Source organism: Zonotrichia leucophrys, chromosome 13, assembly GCF_028769735.1.
Source record: "Zonotrichia leucophrys gambelii isolate GWCS_2022_RI chromosome 13, RI_Zleu_2.0, whole genome shotgun sequence".
Lineage (NCBI taxonomy): Eukaryota > Metazoa > Chordata > Aves > Passeriformes > Passerellidae > Zonotrichia > Zonotrichia leucophrys.
In genome coordinates, this window is record NC_088183.1 from 6,360,297 (window position 1) to 6,380,952 (window position 20,656).

Consider the following 20,656-nt stretch of genomic DNA (forward strand, 5'->3'; position numbering starts at 1 on the left):
GTGTGGTTGTGTCCCTTCCACGTGTCCCTGATCCCTGCCACGAGCAGTGAAAGTCTGAGTCACTCCTGAACTCGGTTTTCCTAAAACCAAAATAAAAATAAGGGACCTGTTCATCCAAGTCCCTCCTCCTTGGGTCCCAGTGCCAAATCAGCCTTGGTGGAGGCTGGGAATGGGAAAGGAGTTAATGAGACAGAGCCAATGGACTCTCTCTCTGCCACTGTGCTTCCCTGGCATCCCGGGCATGTCACTCGGTGTCCCCAGCGTGATGGACCCCCTTTCTGCCACTGATCTTCCCTGGCATGTCACCCAGTGTTCCCAACACACTGTTCCACATCATGCTGGAGGCTGCATGCTGCAGGACTGGGGTCCCCCACCCCAAAAAGCAGCCATGCAGGGCGGGCTGACCCTCACATGAACCTTCCTGCTCGGTTGTTTTTCCACCAGAGCTGATCTGGAGCCAGCCCCCGCCTGCTGCAGATGTTTGGCAGCAGTCTGGGATGAGAGGCCAGGCACTTCCAGCTCCCTGGCCCCCATGCTGCCACTGCCACTGCCACCAGCCTCCCTGGTGTCCCTGAGCCACGTGCCAGGGCTGCAGGGACCTTGTGCCAGGCTGCAGGGCCCCAGCTGAGCACAAGGAATGTGAAAGCAGCGGTGGGGACCATCCAGTGCTGCCTGCTGGGGTTATCCCAGAGCTGACCCAGAGGTGTTTTCATGCAGAGGGACAGGGATGGTGCCAGCAGCGTGGCAGGACAGTGGCAGGGAGGGAGCTTGGGCAGCAGCAGCCCGCAGCATTGCTCTGGATAGCAGCAGTGCAGCTTCCCTCTGGCAGCCTGGCTTGGCATCAATCCCAGGGCAACCTCTGAACCTTTGTTCTGAGTGTGTGACGGGGAAGCAAAAGCAAAGCAAGTTCTGCCAGGAGAGAGGCCCCAGCTCTTTGAGCACCAGGCTTCCCCAGGCTGCCAGCTCACAGCTCAGCCAGCCCTCGCTGCTCTGCCCCAGCCCGTGTGCTCCCACACACTGCCCTGGCTCAGCAGCAGCCTCCCTGCTGGCCATGGTGCCAGCACCCTTTGGAGTGGGGGTCCCCTTCCTGAGAGCCCCCACAGCCCCCAGGCTCTGTGCTGTGCCCCCTCCAGCATTGCCATCCCCTCCTTTTCCAGGAGATTTGCTCCCTGTGGAAATGCCCCTGGCCCATTGCCCCCCTTCCCCCTGCAAAGGGAGGCAAGGTGAGAGCCAGAATCCTGTGTCCCCTTCTCCCTTCTGGGGCTGCCCCACCTGCCTCCCCCAGCAGCAGCCCCCAGGGGCCAGCAGCCAGCTCCTGGCACATGCCAGCACCTCCAGGGAAGCATCCCAGTGATTGCTGAATCACCTCAGTGCCCACATCACCCTGCCTGCTGCAGCGTCACCGAGCAGGACCCGCTGCTCAGCAGAAAGGCATTTCTCCTTGGCAAAACTCCATGCAAACACAAGCTCCAGCACTGTCCAGGCACTGAACCCATGGCCACAGGGGGATTTTGTTATCTTGCTCCATCCTGGAGGAGGAATTTCTAACTTGACAGTGTTGGAAATCCAGTTTAAATTCATTCTCCGCCATCTTAATGCTTTAAAAAATGTTGTGACTTCTCCCTGCTTTGCCTCTGCTGCCATTTAGCTCCATGTTTGTTGTTGTTATGAGCAAACCCATCTTTCCAAGGCCTTTCCTGGAAATGTTTGCCACGGGTTTGAAACTTCCCAGAAAATTCATACCAATAAAGGAAATCTCTCATTTCCCTCTGCTGCTCTTGACAAGGGGAAGGCAGAGGTGGGAACAGCAATCATGGATGGTTGCATGGATTGGGGGGGAAGGTGTTCCATGCTTTTCCTCGTGTTTTGCTCCAAACCAGGCTTCTTTCCCAAACACTTCCAGTGTTTGTGGCTTCTCCCCTATTCCTCTCATAGCAAAGCTGCTCAGCTCTAATTCCTGGTGCTGCTGGCTGTCCCCACATTGTCCCCAGGGAAGCAATGCTGGGGTGGAGCATGGGGGAGAGCAGAGCCAGGGCTGCTCCCACCCTGCCCATCTGTAATGTCCTCCAGCTGCTGCTGCACCGTGCCAGCAAGGGAGGGAGAGAGGAAGAAAAACAGGAAAATAACTCTGGTTATTTGTCTCAAACTCTGGAACTCGAGAGGGGAAGAGAGAGTTGACAGCTCAAAACAGAAATATGTTTTGTTTGGCTAGGCAAAGAATAAGTGTCTGCTCCTTCCCAGCACAACCACAGTCAGTGGCTCCAGTGCAGGCACTTCTGCTCCCAGGGTCTGTATCCCTGTGCTTGGCTCCCTCCTCAAGGTGGGAGGTGTTTGCCCAAGGTCCTGCTTCCCTGGGAACCTCCTGCCCCTCTGGCCCCACCACCCAATGCAACCCCAAATCTGGATGTTGTGGATCAAGCCATACAGGGTTTCCAACACTGCAGGGCTGGTTGCTCTTTTCAGCACAGAAAATTGGATTTAAACAATTCCCACCAGCATCACCGTAGTGTTTCCCCACATCCTTCCTGACTCATGCTGCTCATTTTGTGACCTTCCTTGCTGTGAGTCACCACGACGCCGTTTCAGCCCCAGGGCTCCTGCCACACTGACCCGGCACGAGGCTGGGGTGAGGGAAGTGGTGCCGGTCACCCGAGTGGGATAAAAACAGCCACAACCACTGTCAGAAAGTCCTGAGGGATCCTTCCCACCCACGGGCTCCAGACTGAGGTTTGCCCTCCTGGAGCGTGGGGCTGGGCTGGCAGTGAGCTTCCTGATGGGCTCCAGGGACCTTGAGGCAAGGCAGGGCACGAGAGCAGAGCAGGGAGGGTTTCTGGAGAGGCTGCAAAGTATCGCAGATCCTGCAGAGCCAGACAGCACCTGCAGTGTGGACAGAGCTGCATGACACACTCACATGAAGGATAAAGTCCATTTATTTCATAACAAAGGGCAGTACAAGAGCTTACACGATCCCTTGCCACTGGCTGGGCACAAACCTGCTCCTCCTGCTTTGCCTGCCCAGGTGAGGCACACACAGACTCCCCAGCAGGGCTGGTGTGCTGGGCAAACAGTGGGAGCTCTCACTCTCAGGAGTGGGGAGCGCAGCCAGCATGCAGACAGGAGGGCTGGCAGGAACTGCACACACTCCTCTGCCCCACAAGACCCAGAGGAACCAAGGGTCCTGCAGGATTTTCCTACCATTTCTGCAGATAATGGGTAGAGGAGAAGCTGGTGCCAGCTGCACATCTGCTGTGCAGCCAGCACAAGCTCTGTCACCGCTGCTTTTAGCCAAGCACTAAATGCACAACCAGAAGCCACATCCATCTTGCTTTGACTCTTTTTTCCCCAGCCACCTTGACAGCTGGGCTCCAAAGGAGAAATAACTTTGTCAGGTATTTCCACTCCTTGCTGCTTGCCTGGGAGGAGACAGTGTCACCAGTGAAGGTGAGACCAGCCTGCCTCTCATAGAGTGAGATATTCCCAGCTGGACGTGTCCTCCAAGTCACACCCCTCCCCACTGCTGCCTACTCTGGCATTTCCCCCGCAGTCCCCGTGAGCTCAGTGGGAAGATGAGCAGTAGGTACCCAGCGAGAGCCAGCTGCAGGAGCAGGTCTGGGCTGGCTCGCCCCAGCTCCTGGCCAGGCTGCAGCTCTCAGGGTGCCCTGTGAAGGTGTCTGGCACAGGGTGCCATGGCTGTAGCCCCCAGCCCAGCGAGCTGGCCGTGCCCCCGTGTCCGTGGCTCACACGATGCCGTTGCGCGTGGGGTGTGTCCGCACTCGGTAGATGATGACGGCCGTGGCCGGGCACAGCAGCAGCGCTGTCATGATGAGGATGGTGGCCAGGATGATCAACACGATGACCCAGATATCCAGGATGTGCTTGGGGAGGTCGGTGGGACTTGTGAGGTGAGGGAGGTCCATCCTGCAGGGAAAAGGCAGAGGGAAGGTGGGGCAGCCCCCTTCATCCCTCCCCTAGCCAGAGCCCCCTTCCAGTCTCCTGCTGCTCTCCCCGGGGACACTCCTGTGGAGGGATCCAGCTTTCACCTTGGGCTCCTTCGAGAGCCTTTGGTAAAAGCTCCTTCAATTACCCGCAGGATTTACAGTATGCTTTAAAAGGCACTGGATAAAAGCCTAGGGAAAAACTTCCCTATTAATTGCTACTGTTTGTTACAGGAACTGATAAAGGGAAGCCACAACCGGGTGTCCCGCCGGTCACGGGGACACGGTGGGGTCGGGTCAGCCAGGAGCCCCCTCGTGTGTGTTCCCCCCATCCACACCTCGTACTGAGTCACGGATTATCCATCAGCTGAAGGAGATCGAGGGGCCGGGGAGCGGGGACCCCCTGCCCAGGGACCGCGGCTGTGCCGCCGTCCTGCCCCAGCACCTCGGGGCTTGGGGACACGATGCCGTGGGGGAGAGGCGGCAGCTGCCGTGCCCTGTCTGTGCTCTCCCTGTGCCCTTCTGTGCCCTGCTGTGTCCTGCTGTGTCCTGCTGTGCCCTTCCCGTGTCCTGCTCGTGCCCTGCCCGTGCCCTGCTGTACCCTGTCCGTGCCCTGCCTGCCCTGCTGTGCCCTGCCCGTGCCCTTCCCGTCCCACCTGCCCGCATCCCCGTACCTGCGGCGCTGCCAGGCTCCGGCTCTCGCTCCGAAGGCGGCTCCTGCTGCAGCTCCGGCGAGCAGCGGTGGCAGCGGCGGATCCTGCCGGGAGAGAAACGCTCCCGCCGGGGAGAGAGAGACTCCGCCCGGCCCCGCCCGGCCCGGCCCGGCCCGGCCCGCGGGGCACGGCACGGGGGGAGAAGGGGAAGGGGATAGGAGGAAGGGGAGGGAAGGAAGGAAAGGCAAAGCAAGGCAGGAGGTTTTTTCTACACCAGGATAAATAACACACTCCACTTCATCCCACCCACAATGGGGTTCCACTGGGGGAGTGCCTCTGGAGCTGGGCACGAAGGTCTCACGGAGGAAATGTGGGGACATTTCACTTCATAGTCCTTAACAAAGGGTCCTCCCTGCCCTGTCCCCCCTCCTGGCACAGCAGGGCTCACAGGCACCCGCTTGTCCCCAAGGCCCAGGGCAGGAGCACCCAGAGCCTCCGTAGCCACAGCACGGTGCCCGCAGTCCCCAGGGTTCGGGCACGGTGATTTACAGACACACGGCCAGAGAGAGAGGGGACAGAGCTCAGCCGCCGGCTGGGAAAGCTATTTCTGCTGTCCAGTGGAATATTCCACTCCACTGGTGATGCTGAATGGCAAAAGCAAGATGGGATGCTCTGACTTTCCTTTTGGGACACAAGCTCAGTGTCAGTCACGGTGGGAGCCACACACTGCACCTTTCACTCCTGCCTTTTCCCAGGGAAAGCTGTTGGGTCTCTGGTGATGGAAAGCTCTACCACATGCTACTATGAAAAACACTAATCACTTGTTTTTAAAATTTTAAAAGTTTAATAGTAATAAAATGGTTATAAAAATAGTAATACAATTAAAGTAATAATAATTTGGACAATTTGAATTAGGACAATGTGAGACAAGAGAAACAAAAGCGTTACGGACATCCAGGTACATTTTTCTGGGCAGCACAGGCCCAAAAAGGACACCCGCTAACAAAGGATTAACCCTTAAAAGCAATAACCTGTTGAATATTTATACATCCCAGACATGATGCATAAATTGCATTCAAACAAAGGATTCAGTCTGGTCATCGTCATCTTCTTCCTCCAAATCCTAAAGGTGTCTTCGATCCTGAGCAAGGCAGGAAGAAGTCAGTTTCTTCTGATAAGAGAACAATAAATTCTTTTTCTCTGAAAGATTTAGCAGTTCTGTGGCTGCTATCTGGTGCGAGTACCTCATTCCTTTCTTAAAAAAAAAATCCCACTTACACAGTTCCTATTTTAACTACAAAAGTTACCTTTTAACTAGAAAACTACATTTATCATACTATTAAAATTTTAATACAGCACCACTAATCAATACAACAAAATACATATAGTAAATATCTGTGTAGAGCCATATAATATGCACTTTTCATAGTCCCAAGACACTCCTGTGCTCCAGGCACTCTGGGACATGCAGCTCTGTGGGGAGCAGGGCACAGGCAGCCTCCTCCCTGCCCCTCCAGCTGCTGCAGGCGGATAAAACCGTGGGGTTTTTATCTGAGCAGCAGCACATCCTCATGGACAGGGCTTTCCTGTGGGGCAGAGGGCAGGGACAGACTGCAGGCGCTGTGTGGGGATGGATCCGGGGTGAGGGTGAGATACAGGCCACAGGCCAGGCTGGCTCTGCCTTGTTTGGGCTATCCAGCAGCACACTGGGAGGGGTTTGCTGATTCCAGCTCTGCCCTCAGCAGAGAATGAAGCAGTTGTAGTGTAGACACCGAGCTTCAGATCTCTTAAAGCCTGCTGATGTGTTTATTCTCTCTGCACGCAGAGAGCATCCGCAGACCTCGTGCTTTCCTGCTGATCCCACTGCACGGGAATGTTCATTCTTATCAGGATCCTGTCTTGGTGGAGGTGAGACTGAAGAGAAACCACCTATGGGATGTGAAAGGTCACCCTCTCTGCTCTGCTCTGCTCTGGTGAGAGCCACCTGAGCTGTGTCCAGCTCTGGGCCCCAGCGTGACAAGGACATGGAGCTGCTGAGGTGACTCCAGAGGCAGCCATGGAGATGTTCTGAGGGCTGAGCCCCTCTGCTCGGGAGCCAGACTGGGAAAACTGGAGAAGGCACGGCTGCAAGAGACCTCAGAGCCCCTTCCAGTGCCTAAAGGAGCTCTAAGAGAGCTGGAGAGGGACTGGGGACAAGGGCTCGGAGTGACGGGGTGAGATGGAACTGCTTTCCACTGCCAGAGGCAGGGACAGATGGGATACTGGGGAGAAATCCTCCTCTGTGAGGGTGGGGAGCACTGGCACGGACCAGCTACGGCGGCCCCACCCCCGGCAGGGTCCATGGCCGGGCTGGCGGGGCTCCGGGACCAAGGAAGGTGTCGCTACCGTGGCCATGGGTGGCATTAGATGGCGCTCGGTGGCATTTGGTGGCCCCGGGTGGCACTTGCTGGCACTAAGGGGGAGGCCACGCCCCCTCGCAGACCACACCCCCCTGTTGGCCACGCAGTGTCACTTAGCCAGGCCGGCGTGGTGACGTCAGGCGGCGGCGCGGCGGAGCCCGCCCCCTCCCAAGATGGCGTCGCTGCTGCAATCGGAGCGGGTGCTGTACCTGGTGCGCGGCGAGAAGGAGCTGCGGGCGCCGCTGCCGCAGCTGTACTTCTGCCGCTACTGCAGCGAGCTCCGCTCGCTAGAGTGCGTCTCGCACGAGGTAACGGCGGACCGGCCGCGCCGCACCCGCGCACCGGGCGGGACCGGGCGGGACCGGGCGGGACGGTGCTCTCTCTGCGCGCAGCGATTGGGTCACTCTCCTGCCACTCACTTGCTTTCTGCTTTTCTATTGGTTGTTGGCGCGGCTGGCGGGTGGGCGCAGCGCTGAACGGGGCGCGCGGATTGGTCATGAGTGACGGATGGGGCGGTGCTGCGCGTTGATTGGCTGTGCGCGCCTGTCCGTCGGCGGAGCTCAGGCTGTGATTGGCTGGGGCGACCGCACAGGGGCGGTTCCCCTCATGGGGGACGAGGCCCCCTAAATGGCACTGGCCGGGGCCCCCCCAAACCTCGGTGGGGCCCGAGCGAGGCCGCGGGGACTCCTCACCTTCAGCGGGGACCCCTCACCCTCGCGGGGACCCGACCTTTAGGTCTAGACCCCTCCCCACCACACCCATACCCATAGGGCCCGGCCGAGGAGGGGCACAGGGACCCCCAGACCCACGCCCCGTGTCGGTTTTTTTTGCAGCTACGATTTTTTGCTGTGGAGGGAGGGTTTGACTTCGTAAATTGTCATATTAAAATCGCCGAGACTGCTTTTGTTGGAAGCATGGTTGAATTAAGAAATTGTGATAGTTTTGGAAAGCCTTGAAGGAATGACTGTGCAGCCCAGATGTCAGAAAAGGCAGCTTTAATGAAATTAAGGTCTCTGAAGAGAGGATTCGTGACCTGGCTGTATCCGTCATGAATTCACTGTGGTGTGAGCAGTGCAGTCATTGTGTGTGGCCGTGCTTAATAATCACTTTGAATTCCTCTTCAAGAAATGGGCCCAGTCTTGCTGCTGTTGTTTTAATGGACACAATTCACTGTGACAGCCAAGAGATACAAACCATCTTCTGAAATATTCATATATCTGACCAGTGTAACTGTGAGGACACAATAAGTTTAGGTCTAAATAGAAAACAAAATGTTAAAACTTTTGTTCAAGCTGAAAAATGAGATTCTGGTTATTGCTAAAAGTCAACACCCAGCTGATCTTTTCCTATTTACCAGGCAGAGTAGTTTAATCCATTCTGACTTAAGAAACCTTATAATTTTTGTTATTAAAGATCAAAATCTGGCTGAGATGGGCTAAGGTTTTGGACACCAAAAAAACGTCTCAAGCCTTCCCTGGCTTCACCCTGCTGTTTCAAGACACAAATCTGGGGCTTTTTGGACAAAGGTGTGCCAGATAACATGTGTGATGTGGCTGTGTCTTCTTCAGGTTGACTCTCACTACTGCCCCAGCTGCCTGGAAAACATGCCTTCAGCTGAAGCCAAGCTGAAAAAGAACAGGTAAAGTTGCTTTGAAGTTTTTTTTTCATCAAGGCTCCCTATTGAAAACAGTCCCTTCCCATGTCTGTCTGAAGCTATTCAATAATTACATGGGTGCTTGTTGTGTTTGAGTCTGTTTTGGAGAGTAAGTGTCTTTCCATGATGTATCAGGAAAAGTGTCTTTCCATGATGAACAGGGCTGTTCATGACTTTTGGGGGTATTTTTATGACCTGGGCTCATAATACAGAGGATTTTTAGTGTCACTTTGTGTTTCTCACTGCTGCTGCTCCTGTGCTGACTCTGAAAGCCCCAAGTTCCCGTCACAGCCCGTCGTCCCTAGCGCTGTTGCCTAGGAATTAATAATCTGTTGTTTTAGTGCTGATGTGGTCGTTGGGAGCATTTCTCTCAGCCTGGCACCCTTCTCAGAGCCCTGCCTTGCTGTTTGCAGGTGTGCCAACTGCTTTGACTGCCCGTGCTGCATGCACACCCTCTCCACACGGGCCACGAGCATCCCTGCGCCGCTGCCCGACGACCCGGCCAAGACCACCATGAAGAAAGCCTATTACCTGGCCTGTGGCTTCTGCCGCTGGACTTCCCGGGATGTGGGCATGGCAGACAAGTCTGTTGGTAAGGGACAGTTCAGAAACACAAAGCTGAGTGACAGCACGAGCCCAGTTTGTGTTTTGAAGGTAACAGATAATCCAGTTCCAGGAAAGTTTGCCAGTTTCCAGCTTGACACCGCTCTGTCGGCCAGGGCGAGTGGCTGCAAATGGAGGCCATTTTCTGTGGGTAAAAGAGTAATTTCCCCAGGGTCTGGGATCAGATCAAAGGTGACGTTTGGGGCTCTAAGGTTTGAAGGGTCCTAGTTGCTGGCAGCTTTAGTTTTGGAGGAATCCAGCAAAGTTTGCAAACTTCTCGCATGGCAGACAAGTCTGTTGGTAAGGGACACTTCAAAGACTGTCTTAGTGTCTGCTAAGGAAGGCAGGAGCCTCCCCTGAAATGGAAAATGTAAACCCCCCCCACCCCTCTGAATTGCTATAAATTTTAAATTAAGGGGCTCTCAGGCAAAAAAAAAATGGGGACAGGAAATAACAGTTCTTTAATAGGGAAGAAAATAAAAGGATAAAATAAACAATGCAGTAAACTAGAACAACACTAATAGAGTCAGAACTCAACCTGACACCCAGTTGGTCAGGGTGTTGGTAGCAGTCCCATTGGAATTGTGTTGGTAGCAGTCCAATTGGAATTGTGGCTGCAGCCCTCCTGCAGTGTCAGGGATGGTTCTGCTGGAGCAGGGATCCTGTAGAAAGGTGCAGTCTCTTCCTCTGAAGATCAGTGGAAGAAGAGGCAGCTGCTGTTCCTCTGGGAAATCCAGTGGAGAAGCTGTGCTGCTATTCCAAAATCTCCAGATTATATCTGGCTAGCAATGCTTGGCTCCTCCCTCTGGGAAGAGCATCTCACAATGGGATGCTGTAGTTCTTATCAGTCATGCAGTGACATTCAATAGCTGTTATCAGCAGATATCCCCTCCAGAGGGGAGGGAATCACTGATTGTGATCACTCAGAGAGAGATAAGGAAAACTGCCCACTTGACAAAAGACAACTGCCATACAGATGGTAATAGAATACATCTTGCCTTGCAATCTGGAACAGACACAAAACTGAGTTACAGCAAGAGCCCAGTCTGTGTTTTGAAGGTAACAGATAATCCAGTTAGTTCCAGACTGCTATAGACTTGATATCTGGCTAGGATTGGAGTTGTAGTTGGAAATTCACAGCAAAACTCTTCTTCGTTGCTGAGGAGTCCTCTGAATAGCTGAGTTAGTGGAATGTGTGACCCACTTTCATGCCTGTGTTACCTGACTAGTGAGAAAAGTGTCAAACTGTTTCAGTCAGTGCACTCTCCCCACTGCTGACATCTTGTTTGTGTGCTTTCACAGGCTTTGAAGCTGCTCAGTCTGACAGCATAAACACCTAATTTATTTTCCATCACTTTTGTTCACTTAGACTTATTCCAGAGTTGCTAGTCAGTGTTTGAACTTGGCTTTTCTCTTCACAAGAGCACTAGAACAAAGCTTTCATCTATTTTTTTGGTATATGAGATGTAGAGAAAATATCTGTCAGGTGGGGTTGAGTAGGCCAAGCAGATCCTCTGACTTCCAGTGTTGATGTGACTGAAAATGGAGCTGAGGATGCAGAGACAGCAGCAGCCAGTTATAAAAGACACACATAATAACACAAGTACCTGCTGCTGAAGTGACTCCTGGGTGCTGTCCTGAGTGTCTCTCAAGCAACATTTGTTTAAAAACACAATATAAAAGATGTCAAAGCTCCTTCATTCCAAACCTGCCTGTGCAACTCTTTCAGAGATGTATATTTGTACAGACATGAACTTAAACAATTGCAGTGGTAGGTGTAGCAAAAATAGGGAATGTCATATTTTATAAAAAACACCAAGATGGTTGAGTGTTGTGTGATTTCTGTGTGGCATCTGGAAACCTCCTGTGGACTTTGCTTTTTCTCTTCTCTTGTGCAGCGAGTGGGGGCTGGCAGGAGCCGGAGAATCCTCACACACAGAGGGTGAGTGAATGGGAAAGCTGTGCTTGGGCTGAAATGCATCAGCCAGAAAGAACTGTTAGTGTGTCAGGCCCTCTCAATCACTTTTTCTGCATCTATATAATCCTTCAGATACCAGTTCCAGTTCCTAATCTGCACCTTGAATGGAGGGAAGGCCTCTTAGAGGCTCCCTGAGGATATCACAGTATAAAATCTGCTTTTGAGAAGAAGCTCAGTTGAAACCAACCTATCTAATGGTGCTGTTAAGGTGAATGTGCTGTGTATGTATGTGAAAAAAAGCTGTTTTCCAATCAAAAGTGTGTCTAGGATCTGGAAAACACAACTGCACCTTTAACACCCTTCCCTTTTACCCGTTAGGGCTCCACTCTAAATGTGACCAGCCTTGGGGAGGGGGGAAAAGATGCTAAAGATGCTGTTTGCTCTGCCAGTCCAAATTGCTCAGAGTTGACCACATAACATTCCTCTATGCAGTCATGGCAAATTCATGAATGAAGTCTCAGTTGCTGAATTGCAAAGTGAGAATTGGACACTGCCCTCCAACACATATCATTCCAAGGAAGGGTCATTTTGTCACCCACAGTGTGGGTTAAGACACGTTAAGGTCCACAGACTTCTTGAAGTACATCCTGCACAATACAGCTGGTACTAGGAACAGAGTGAAACAGCAGCAGGAACCCCAGCTAGTTCACAAGGAAATGCTGCAGCTGAGGTGACAGTGCTCCCTGTTCCTCCCTCCAGATTAACAAGCTGGTTGAGTACTACCAGCAGCTGGCTCAGAAGGAGAAGATCGAGCGGGACAGGAAGAAGCTGGTGCGACGCCGCAACTACGTCCCACTGGCCTTCTCGGTGAGCTGCTGTGCCCTCCTCCCAGAGCAGCAAAAGGGATCCACAACAGCCTCAGCCTGGAAAATCAGATAGTTGGTAGCATGATAGGGCTGCCCAGCTTTGGCTAATTGAGGACAATATGAAGGAAACAAGGCTTTCTTTAGGGATGAATACTTTTACATGCATTACTGTGTATTACATTGCTACTCTCTCTGATAGTCCTCCCCAGCAGTGCCAGAAGGTTTATACTTGCCATGCCTAGGAGTATGTTCTCCAGCAGTGAGGTGCAGTCCAACTGCAGCCACATGGCCTGTGGCATCTCTTTGTCAGGACAGTTCATCCCACAGCTTAGTGCCAGATAGATCAGCATTGTCTGACACTTCTCTGCATGAAATCTCTACTGAAGTTAACCTTAAGATTTGGTTGTGGCTTGAATGACTTGTTTATTGTACCTGGCAGGTAAATGCTCACTTTGTTTAGCTGGGTGACTGCATATGCTTGCTACTTCAATGAACTGTGCTTGCTCTGTGCCCTTGCTTGTGTCTTATGGCTGCATTTTTTGTCTCCGTTGCTACCTGCTGCTATTTTGGGGGCTCTCCACAGCAACACACTATACATGTAGTGGTAAGTCTTTTCACAGTTTCTGCTGGTGTTAAAGCTCTCATGGTACCAACTGAAGGGGAGTAACAGATCCTACACCATGCCTTAGGGCCTCTGGCTTAGGTGTGCCTAGAACAAACACAGGTAAAGCCTAACTCTTCAGAGGGTAACATTTGTTACAAAAAGTATTTTGTGTTAGTTTAGAAACAGGACAGTGTCTTTGAGTAAGTAATGTACACTTGGAAAGCAGTCCTTCACCAAGCTAGGCTGAAACACAGCTGTCTGCTTGGCCAAGGCAGGTGGTACTAACATTAATCATCTCATCCTTGAAAAATCACCAGAGTAGCTGATGCTCACATTTCTCATTTGGTGAGAATTCAGGCTTTTAGCCCTGCCCAGAAGGAAGATGTCTGCCTCCAATCACCCTGGGTACAGCTCAGCTGTAGAAAGCTGAGGAGTAGCTCAGCTATTGCTGGTGAGAGACACTTGTAGGTAACAAGGCTTGTGGCAGCTTTCAGCTGCTTCAAGTAGTGCTACAGAGCCTTTCAGATTGATGCATAACCACATCAACCCACTTTTTTTGGCAGCTGAGCTCTCATTCTACACTAGTTGACATGGAGTTGCTCTGAAGAGAATATTCAGGGAAGATGTGTCAGTAGTGCAGGCTGGTGATTTGTGGAAGGAGCAAAAAGCTTTATTAGCAGTAGCCACACACATCTGTCTTTCCCCATCTGCAGTGCAGTGGGAATTGTTTTCTCCTTGCTAACAGTTTAAGCAGAAAAATGTATCTTAGGAAGCGTTGAATACCTTTTCCTTTTTGCTTTCCTTTGCTTATACCCCCATGCTTGTCATGCAGCTCAAAGGATGAGTTTGCAGCAGGTTTTTGTGTCCCATCAGGGGCAGACCTGAGGGTGACAGTTCCTTTTTTCCTTGTAGGACAAATACAGCCTTGGGACGAGGCTGCAGCGCCAGAGGCCCGGAGCTCCCATCAGTGCCCTCGCTGGACTCTCGTGAGTCTCAGGGTTGGGGTTACATTTGTGGGGAGCATTGGAGGGGTAGGCAAGAGAAGAGTAAAGCAGCTCTAGAAATATGATAGACAATTAGCAGATAGCAGTGAGAGGAGATTTCTCCTTTTGAGCACTCGAGAGGTGTCAGATCCTCAGGCATCTCTGTGCAGCAGCTCCAGATGTTCTGCTTTCTCCCAAGAGGAACAAGGGACTGCTCACACCCTTGTTGCAATTATTGTTGTGCAGTCTCAGCTCTCACTGTCTTCTGGGCTATAATGCAGTTGCTGTCAGAGCACACATGCCCTATTTCATGACTGAGTTGCCCCTTATTTTGCTTCAGCCTGAAAGAAGGAGAAGACCACAAGGAGATCAAGATCGAGCCAGCTGATGCAGTGGAAGAAGTGGAGCCTCTTCCTGAAGATTACTACACAAGACCAATCAATCTGACAGAAGGTAAAACCTTAGTATTCTATCACTTTTTGGCTTATGTTTTGTAACATGGGCATTGCCTACAAGCCTGTGACATTTTGTCATGACCCAAGTTCCTTGTCATTTTTATGCTGGGATTGAAATACTGGGAAATACTTGACTTTTTAAATGGTAACTTTGAATGCAGCCTCAGCTTCATGTTGTGCATGGAAAGCTCAGAGCCAGAGGGCCTGAAGGGTTATTTAATTTTCTTGCTGGCCTTAATTTCTGTGTGTGTGAGGCATCAACTTTTGGATGGAGAAAAAAGCTGATGTCCTTTTTCAAATAATAGCAGGAAATAAGGAAATAGCAGCTGCTGGGGATCTGGCACCAGAAGTGGGCTGTTGAGTAACAATTGCGCATTGCTTTGACATCAGCTTGGAACAGCCTGTGTACACTTGCCAGTTCTTTAGCTGACTCATAAATTTAATCCATAAATACTGTAAATTGATCAGTAAGACTTGATGTGAACAGGATAAAGCAGCAGGTACAGGAGTGATGTGGGCTTCCAGCTGAGGTAGCTCCAAGTGGAACGGATGATGTTGGTAGGTCTGCAGGCCCACAAAGTCTGCCAGTATCAATAAATTCATGAGAGATTTATGGAAAGGGGTAGATCTTCTTGGTCCTCTTTTCTCAAGAGGCTGTTGGCACTGTGAGTTTGATCCTGCTGAAGAAGACAACTTCCCTGGTTCCTCACAGTGAGGAAAAGGCTGCCAGGTGGCTCACTCGTCTCTTAGGCACTGGTGCAGTGAGGAGCCTGCATTTTGAGAGAAACCCATGGGAGGTTTTGGCTGCTGGGAGTTTCTTGCTTTGGGAACTGTTTTCTCTAATTCTACGTGTGAGTCTGAGTTATGCAAACTCCTTGCTGAGAAGCTGTGCATTGTACTCATGCAGCACCCAGCTGTGAGTGTAACAAAGATGTGAAATTCATTTCTGTAGTGAGGGAAAGAACTGTGTTCCAAATGGTTAGAAAACTCTTGTTTCCATCCCAGTTCAGCTGTGAAAAAAGATGTGAGTACCTTGTTTCTCCTGGGCTAGCACTGATGTTGCTCTCATGTTACTGTGCCCAGTCAGAGCAACCCTTTATTCAGCTTTTGCCTTTCTATTTATTTCTAGAAACGTGATAGTTGCCAGTGCCTTCTGAATTAGGAGGTGCAGGTGAAATTAAGTGTCTTAGAGATGGTGGCAGATCTCCACGCAGTACGAGGTGCTTGTGTAGAATCCAGTTTCAGTTCCTGAGTCATTTCTTTGTCTTTTTCTGTTGTGCTGCCAGTGACGACTCTGCGGCAGCGCCTGCTGCAGCCTGACTTCCAGCCCATCTGCGCTTCCCAGCTCTACCCCCGCCACAAGCACCTGCTGATCAAACGCTCGCTGCGCTGCCGGGTAGGCAATTCAACCCTGAGCACTGCCCTGCTACAGGAGCCTCCTCCAGCCAGGGCTCATGAGCTCCCAGAGGCCTAGAACACACCCAAGATAGCTCAGCTACCCTTGGAGGCATAAAAATCAGCAGGATGGTTTCTGTTGCAGTGTTGGAAACAAAAAGGTTTCATAAAAGGAGAAATAACAAACAGAGACAAACTGAGCTGGGTGCAGGAGGTCTTTGCTCTTTGTAAAACACCTTACAAAAGTGATTAGTTTTTTTGTTTACATCTATTGCCCAGGCAGGACTTTTTGGCTTCTGTCTAATTAGCTATCTTTAAGCTTGAGGTGAAGTCTCTAGGCCCATGAGGTGGCTTTTTCACCTAATCAAAGAGAGAAACTTCTGAGCTTCTTTTCTTTTTAAGGAGACAAAGGATAGTTTTGTCACTCTGTCAACAAAGAGCACACTCCTACATGCCCTTTCCAGGCTCTCAGCACTCAGGTGCTGGGAAATGGGCTCTGTGTTTCTCTTTTAAAAGAAATGGCTCAAATGCTTCTGGTTGTTGAAAGTTCTCAGCCAAGTTAGTGGTAGCAGTACTGAGGGGGTGAGGGAGGCTGTGATGTCTCTGGTGTGATGACAATTGTGAAAGGGGGACAACACTGTCAAAGATGCATAAAGATACAAAGGTGGTTTGTGCTAGTGCCCTGCCTAGCCAAGGAGTCAAAGAATACTGCCAGTGCAGTTGAGATAAAAAAAAAAATTGCTGTTACTAAGGACAAAAGTCAACAAACAAATTATTAGGGAGAGGCAGTGCAGGATACTTAAGATGTCACTAGAGTGAAAGCAGGAAGATGGTATTTCACAGAAGCAAAGCAGAGATCTATGAAGACAGGCAAGGGTTAAATCCAAGTTCTGCTGTTGGCTCTCTGCATGGCCCTTATTACACTATTTGTTTTCTCAGTCATACAAGGATGTTTATTTATCTAGTTCCTAAAGTACTAGAGCAATATTATTGTAAGTATTTAATATGCAGGATGCTGAACAAATGCAGAGTATTTTCTCAGAAATAAGTAATGTCAGACTGATCCTGTATTTGAAGAGTAGCCTATAAGGAGATCAGGACTTCTAGCTGCTTCATTTATTTAATGAATTCTGGAGCATAAGGCAGTTATTTGTGCTGCAGTCAGTGTCCAGGTGTTTTCAAGATTGGTTCCAAGTCTTGTGTTTCTGAGGTTGTGCTGGTAGTGCTGGATATGACATTTTGGAGTATCAGTAGCTGAGCACATTGATGGCTACATGCACCCCAGAGAGTTTTTGTGTGCTGTGCTGGAGGCTGTAATGTCATGGCTGGTGACACAGCACTTGTGGCTCTTATTCTTCAGTGTGTGACTGCACACTGCCTTTGGTACTGACTTAAATACCTTTCTCTCTAGAAATGTGAGCATAACCTGAGCAAACCAGAATTCAATCCAACCTCTATCAAATTCAAGATCCAGCTGGTTGCTGTGTAAGTAAGAAATGGGAATTGGGGACAACAACTCCCTGTTCATGCTTAGTTATTGCCTTCTATTTTAATTTCCTTTGACCTCTTGTGGGATTGTGTCATCCCTTAGGATGGTGTAATCACCTTTTTAAATATATTTAGCTTATCTGTAATAGGTTTGCTTGCTGATCTACTAAAGATTTCAGCAGTTTGACAGAAACACTGCCTGCTGTGCCAGCCCCAGACTGTAGCAGGGTTTTGTAGGGTTAGGGTTATACAGCAAAAGGACACTTCATTTTTCATTTTAGGAAAGCTCTGATAGCTTTACAGACAGCAACACAGTTTCTCACAGTCATTTGCTCTGTTGTTTTGTAGTAACTACATCCCTGAAGTGAGAATCATGTCTATTCCCAACCTGCGCTACATGAAGGTCAGTGGCTTTTCCAGAAATGTCTTAGGCTGAGACATAGCCAGGAGCTGTGAATGTGGGATCTTTTTGATCTTTTTGGAAGATGACATGGTGTGATGATTGTTCCCTGAGGGCTCCACTCACTCCATTTAGAGGGTGCAGGGTTTAAGGGAGTGGCCAGAGTAATTCTGCATGTTCTTGTCACTGCAGCAGTAGATTGCTGTGCAGTGTGACATCACCACTTGCCAATTTCTGTAGAATAAAGGGTGTGGAATTAAAATCCCAGCTAGACTCCCAAGATGCATATTTCTTATATTAAGAGTTTTGCATGATATTGATGCCTTTTTTATGGACAGGGGGCAGTCACTGTCCATCCATTGAGAGGATGTGATGCAATTTTTGAATGTGTTGATGAGTCAGAGAAGATGGAGGTGCTTACAGTAACAATGAATTTTAGCACAATTGCTTCTTGAACTGTGATTCCTGAATCTCCCCAGGAGAGCCAAGTCCTTCTGACTCTGACTAACCCCGTGGAGAACGTCACACATGTCACATTGCTGGAGTGTGAGGAGGGAGACCCTGATAACATCAACAGCACTGCCAAGGTATTGATTGTACCCTCCTGCTGGGTAAGCCCATGGGTTTACCACTCCCATCTGTCCTTCCACAGGGCACACTTTTCATATGTACTTCAACCCCGGCTAACTGTGCTGCATTTCCCTCCTTGGAGCATAAATTACTGTCACCAATATAAACAGCAGCTCATTAAGTATTTTGAAATTTTGGCTGTTCCTGGATAATGAAAACCCAAGGGAGAAATGTATTATTTCACTGGCAGGGTGGTAATCAGGTGGTCCTGGAACAGAGAAAAGCTGAGGATGAGTCAGTTTTCTGTTAAACTGCAGTGAAGCAGACCTGAGAAGAGGAGAGCCCTCCTGCTTGCAGTGCTGAAAGGCTTCTTTCTCTCCTTGCTCTGTTTCAGGTGGCAGTTCCTCCCAAGGAGCTTATTCTGGCTGGCAAAGATGCTGCAGCAGAATATGATGAGCTGGCAGAGCCTCAAGACTTCCAGGATGATCCTGAGTGAGTGTCCTGTGGGGAGTGAGTGTCCTCTCCCTTAAAAACTCTGCTCTTTGAGTAACTCCCTCTCCTCCTGTCTGTCTCCAGTGTGGTTTGGGTTCCTCTGAGAGCATTGTTCCACTTGGAACAATGCTTTGAGAACTTGGCTGACCCACTGTTCCTGTGTGTTCTGCCCTGCAGCATTATTGCCTTTAGAAAAGCCAATAAGGTGGGAGTTTTCATCAAGGTCACCCCACAGAAAGAAGAGGGCGAGGTGACTGTGAGTTTCAAGATGAAGCACGAGTTCAAAAACCTCACTGCTCCCATCAGGCCCAACGAGGATGGTGACCACCCCTCTGAGGTGATCTGGCTCACCCACCACGTGGAGCTCAGCCTCGGCCCCGTGCTCCCCTAGCGGCTCCCGGCGCTGCTCCCGACGGCTGGATGGACTGGCACCCTGAGAAAGCGCCTCTGAAAGGTTCTGCAGAGCTCCCCTGTGATGTGTGGGTGTGCCACGGGCCCGGCCAGCTGCCAGGAGGGGGCTGAGCTGCCGTGGTTTGGGCTGGTTTGTTCTCTCTCCCCTTGTGTAGTGCCCACTAACCACCACTCCACTTCCCCTCACTGCCCCAGGCTAGAGTAACTTGCAGCACGTCTTAGAGCACAGAAAAAGATCTCCCTCCAGGTTTGCACTGAATTGTGCTTTATCAACAGAGGATTAGGGCTGAATTTGGATTTATCAGCAGAAAAGTAGCCATTCTGTTTTTTTTTCTCAGCCCACAAACCTGATGTTACATACCTAATAATGAACAACTTCTCTTTCACACAGAGCAATGCCCTACCCAAACAAACATTTTAAAGAGTGTCCCTGCCTTCTGCATTCTGGCAAGTTACTGCCAGCAGCATGATCTTTTAGTTTGGTTTTCTGCTCCCTCATAGGATACCTCAACTGTGGGGGCTGGGCCATAGAGCCCTACCCCTCTGGCATATGTAGCTTGCTTAGCTGAGGTGGCAGATGTTTTTTCACAAAGGAGTTGATCAGTTTGCCTTTAAACTTTAAACATAGTGTACTGTAGTGTTCATGGATCTGACTGGCAACCAAGCCTGCTGCATCTCAGCTGGGTGTGGCAGCAGGATGTGCTCCAGGCTGGGAATTCAGGTGCTGCTGCAGCTCTCAGAATGCTCTGGAGAGGCAGGGATGCTCCAGAGAGGCTCCCTGGCAGACCTCAGCTCAGTAAATGTTGTGTTGCTAGGGGTTGTAGCAATGAGGGTATGAAACCTGGAGAGTTAAGATTAGTTCTGGTAATTATAAAGCTACAGTGGTGATTTGGGTTTGTAATCTTTGTTTTTCCAGTTAGGGCGGGTGGGAGGGAGGTGTAAAGGTGGAAACTCATTATGTGTTAAGGACACACACTGTACCAGAAGGTCATTTACCCAGGGTATAATTTGGCTGCAGTCCAAGCTAAAATGGGTGATTAAGAGCTGTGTATCCAGGAGACTGAATTACTGAATTACTGGCTGGTGCAGGCAGGTGAGATGGCTCTTCCTGCAGAGCATTCCCACTTCAGACCTTGACCTTTGTTAAACATTTCTGAGGGGCTTTGACACGCTGCTGTGCTGGGAAAGGCTTGAACACCAGCCAGCCATGGCTGTGGCATGATGCTTGTGCCATGGCTCTGCCAATCCTCTGCATGGAGGGGCAGGATGAGGCTGCCTGCTCCCTGAGGGGGTGATGCAGCACCCCAAAACATCTCCCTTAGCTCAAGGAGCCTGCTGTGGTGTGCTGGGGGCTCACAGCTCACAGCCCTGCTCCTGCAGCGGGTCTCAAAGCAGCGAGGCATCACGTTTACAGCTCTGTGTAGGTGACACACAGATGTACAGCATGAGTTTGAGACTTGTAGTTAGTAGTTAATGTGTAGTGCTAGTGCCTGCTGTGGCTTTCCCTGTCCGGATAAAGCACTTCACCTCTGGCCACAACTTCTCCTGTTCAGTAGCCAAAGCAGCTGCTGCACTTGGACACCACCACAGAAAGACCTCCCAGGACCCAGGCCTGGAGCTGTGCCTGGGGTTTGCTGCAGGCAACGTGACCTGGGCTCTTCTCACTTCAAACAAAAGGTGCACTGGGCTGTGGCGCTCTGAGCTCCGCGAGCTGCTCTCCCCTCCCCGCAGGTGCTGTAGGCCATAGGAAAGGAATTGCCGTGTCCCTGCCTCTGTCCCTGCTCCCCGACAGGCGCCTGTTGCCTTGTGCTTGACGTTGTGTAGTGACCT

The 20,656-nt window shown here is 50.7% G+C and overlaps 2 protein-coding genes across 4 annotated transcripts; one reads left to right on the forward strand and one right to left on the reverse strand.

The window, feature by feature from the left end:
• Positions 1-2,912: 2,912 nt before the first annotated feature.
• On the reverse strand, positions 2,913-4,762 carry SMIM3 (small integral membrane protein 3). Its single transcript, XM_064724978.1, has 2 exons — positions 4,610-4,762; positions 2,913-3,918 (listed from the first exon to the last, which is right to left on the reverse strand). Exon 2 carries the CDS (start codon positions 3,915-3,917, stop codon positions 3,738-3,740), a length of 180 nt encoding a protein of 59 aa, XP_064581048.1. The 5' UTR covers position 3,918; positions 4,610-4,762; the 3' UTR covers positions 2,913-3,737.
• Positions 4,763-7,111: 2,349 nt separating this feature from the next.
• Positions 7,112-19,746, forward strand: DCTN4 (dynactin subunit 4). Of its 3 annotated transcripts, none has more exons than XM_064724979.1 (14): positions 7,112-7,295; positions 8,556-8,626; positions 9,055-9,233; positions 11,143-11,186; positions 11,922-12,029; positions 12,612-12,632; positions 13,545-13,618; positions 13,956-14,068; positions 15,357-15,466; positions 16,877-16,950; positions 17,302-17,356; positions 17,833-17,940; positions 18,318-18,415; positions 18,593-19,746. In XM_064724979.1, exons 1-14 carry the CDS (start codon positions 7,161-7,163, stop codon positions 18,804-18,806), a joined length of 1,404 nt encoding a protein of 467 aa, XP_064581049.1. In that variant the 5' UTR covers positions 7,112-7,160; the 3' UTR covers positions 18,807-19,746. The 3 variants fall into 3 exon arrangements, with proteins under 3 accessions (XP_064581049.1, XP_064581050.1, XP_064581051.1); XM_064724981.1 differs by lacking the exon at positions 7,112-7,295 and adding an exon at positions 7,704-7,722; XM_064724980.1 differs by lacking the exon at positions 12,612-12,632.
• Positions 19,747-20,656: the final 910 nt, after the last annotated feature.

Coding starts and splice junctions, on each gene's coding strand:
- SMIM3 (XM_064724978.1), bottom strand. CDS start 3,917: ATGGACCTCCCTCACCTCACAAGTCCCACCGACCTCCCCAAGCACATC.
- DCTN4 (XM_064724979.1), top strand. CDS start 7,161: ATGGCGTCGCTGCTGCAATCGGAGCGGGTGCTGTACCTGGTGCGCGGC. Junction 7,296..8,555: donor TAGAGTGCGTCTCGCACGAG/GTAACGGCGGAC, acceptor TGTCTTCTTCAG/GTTGACTCTCACTACTGCCC. Junction 8,627..9,054: donor GCCAAGCTGAAAAAGAACAG/GTAAAGTTGCTT, acceptor TGCTGTTTGCAG/GTGTGCCAACTGCTTTGACT.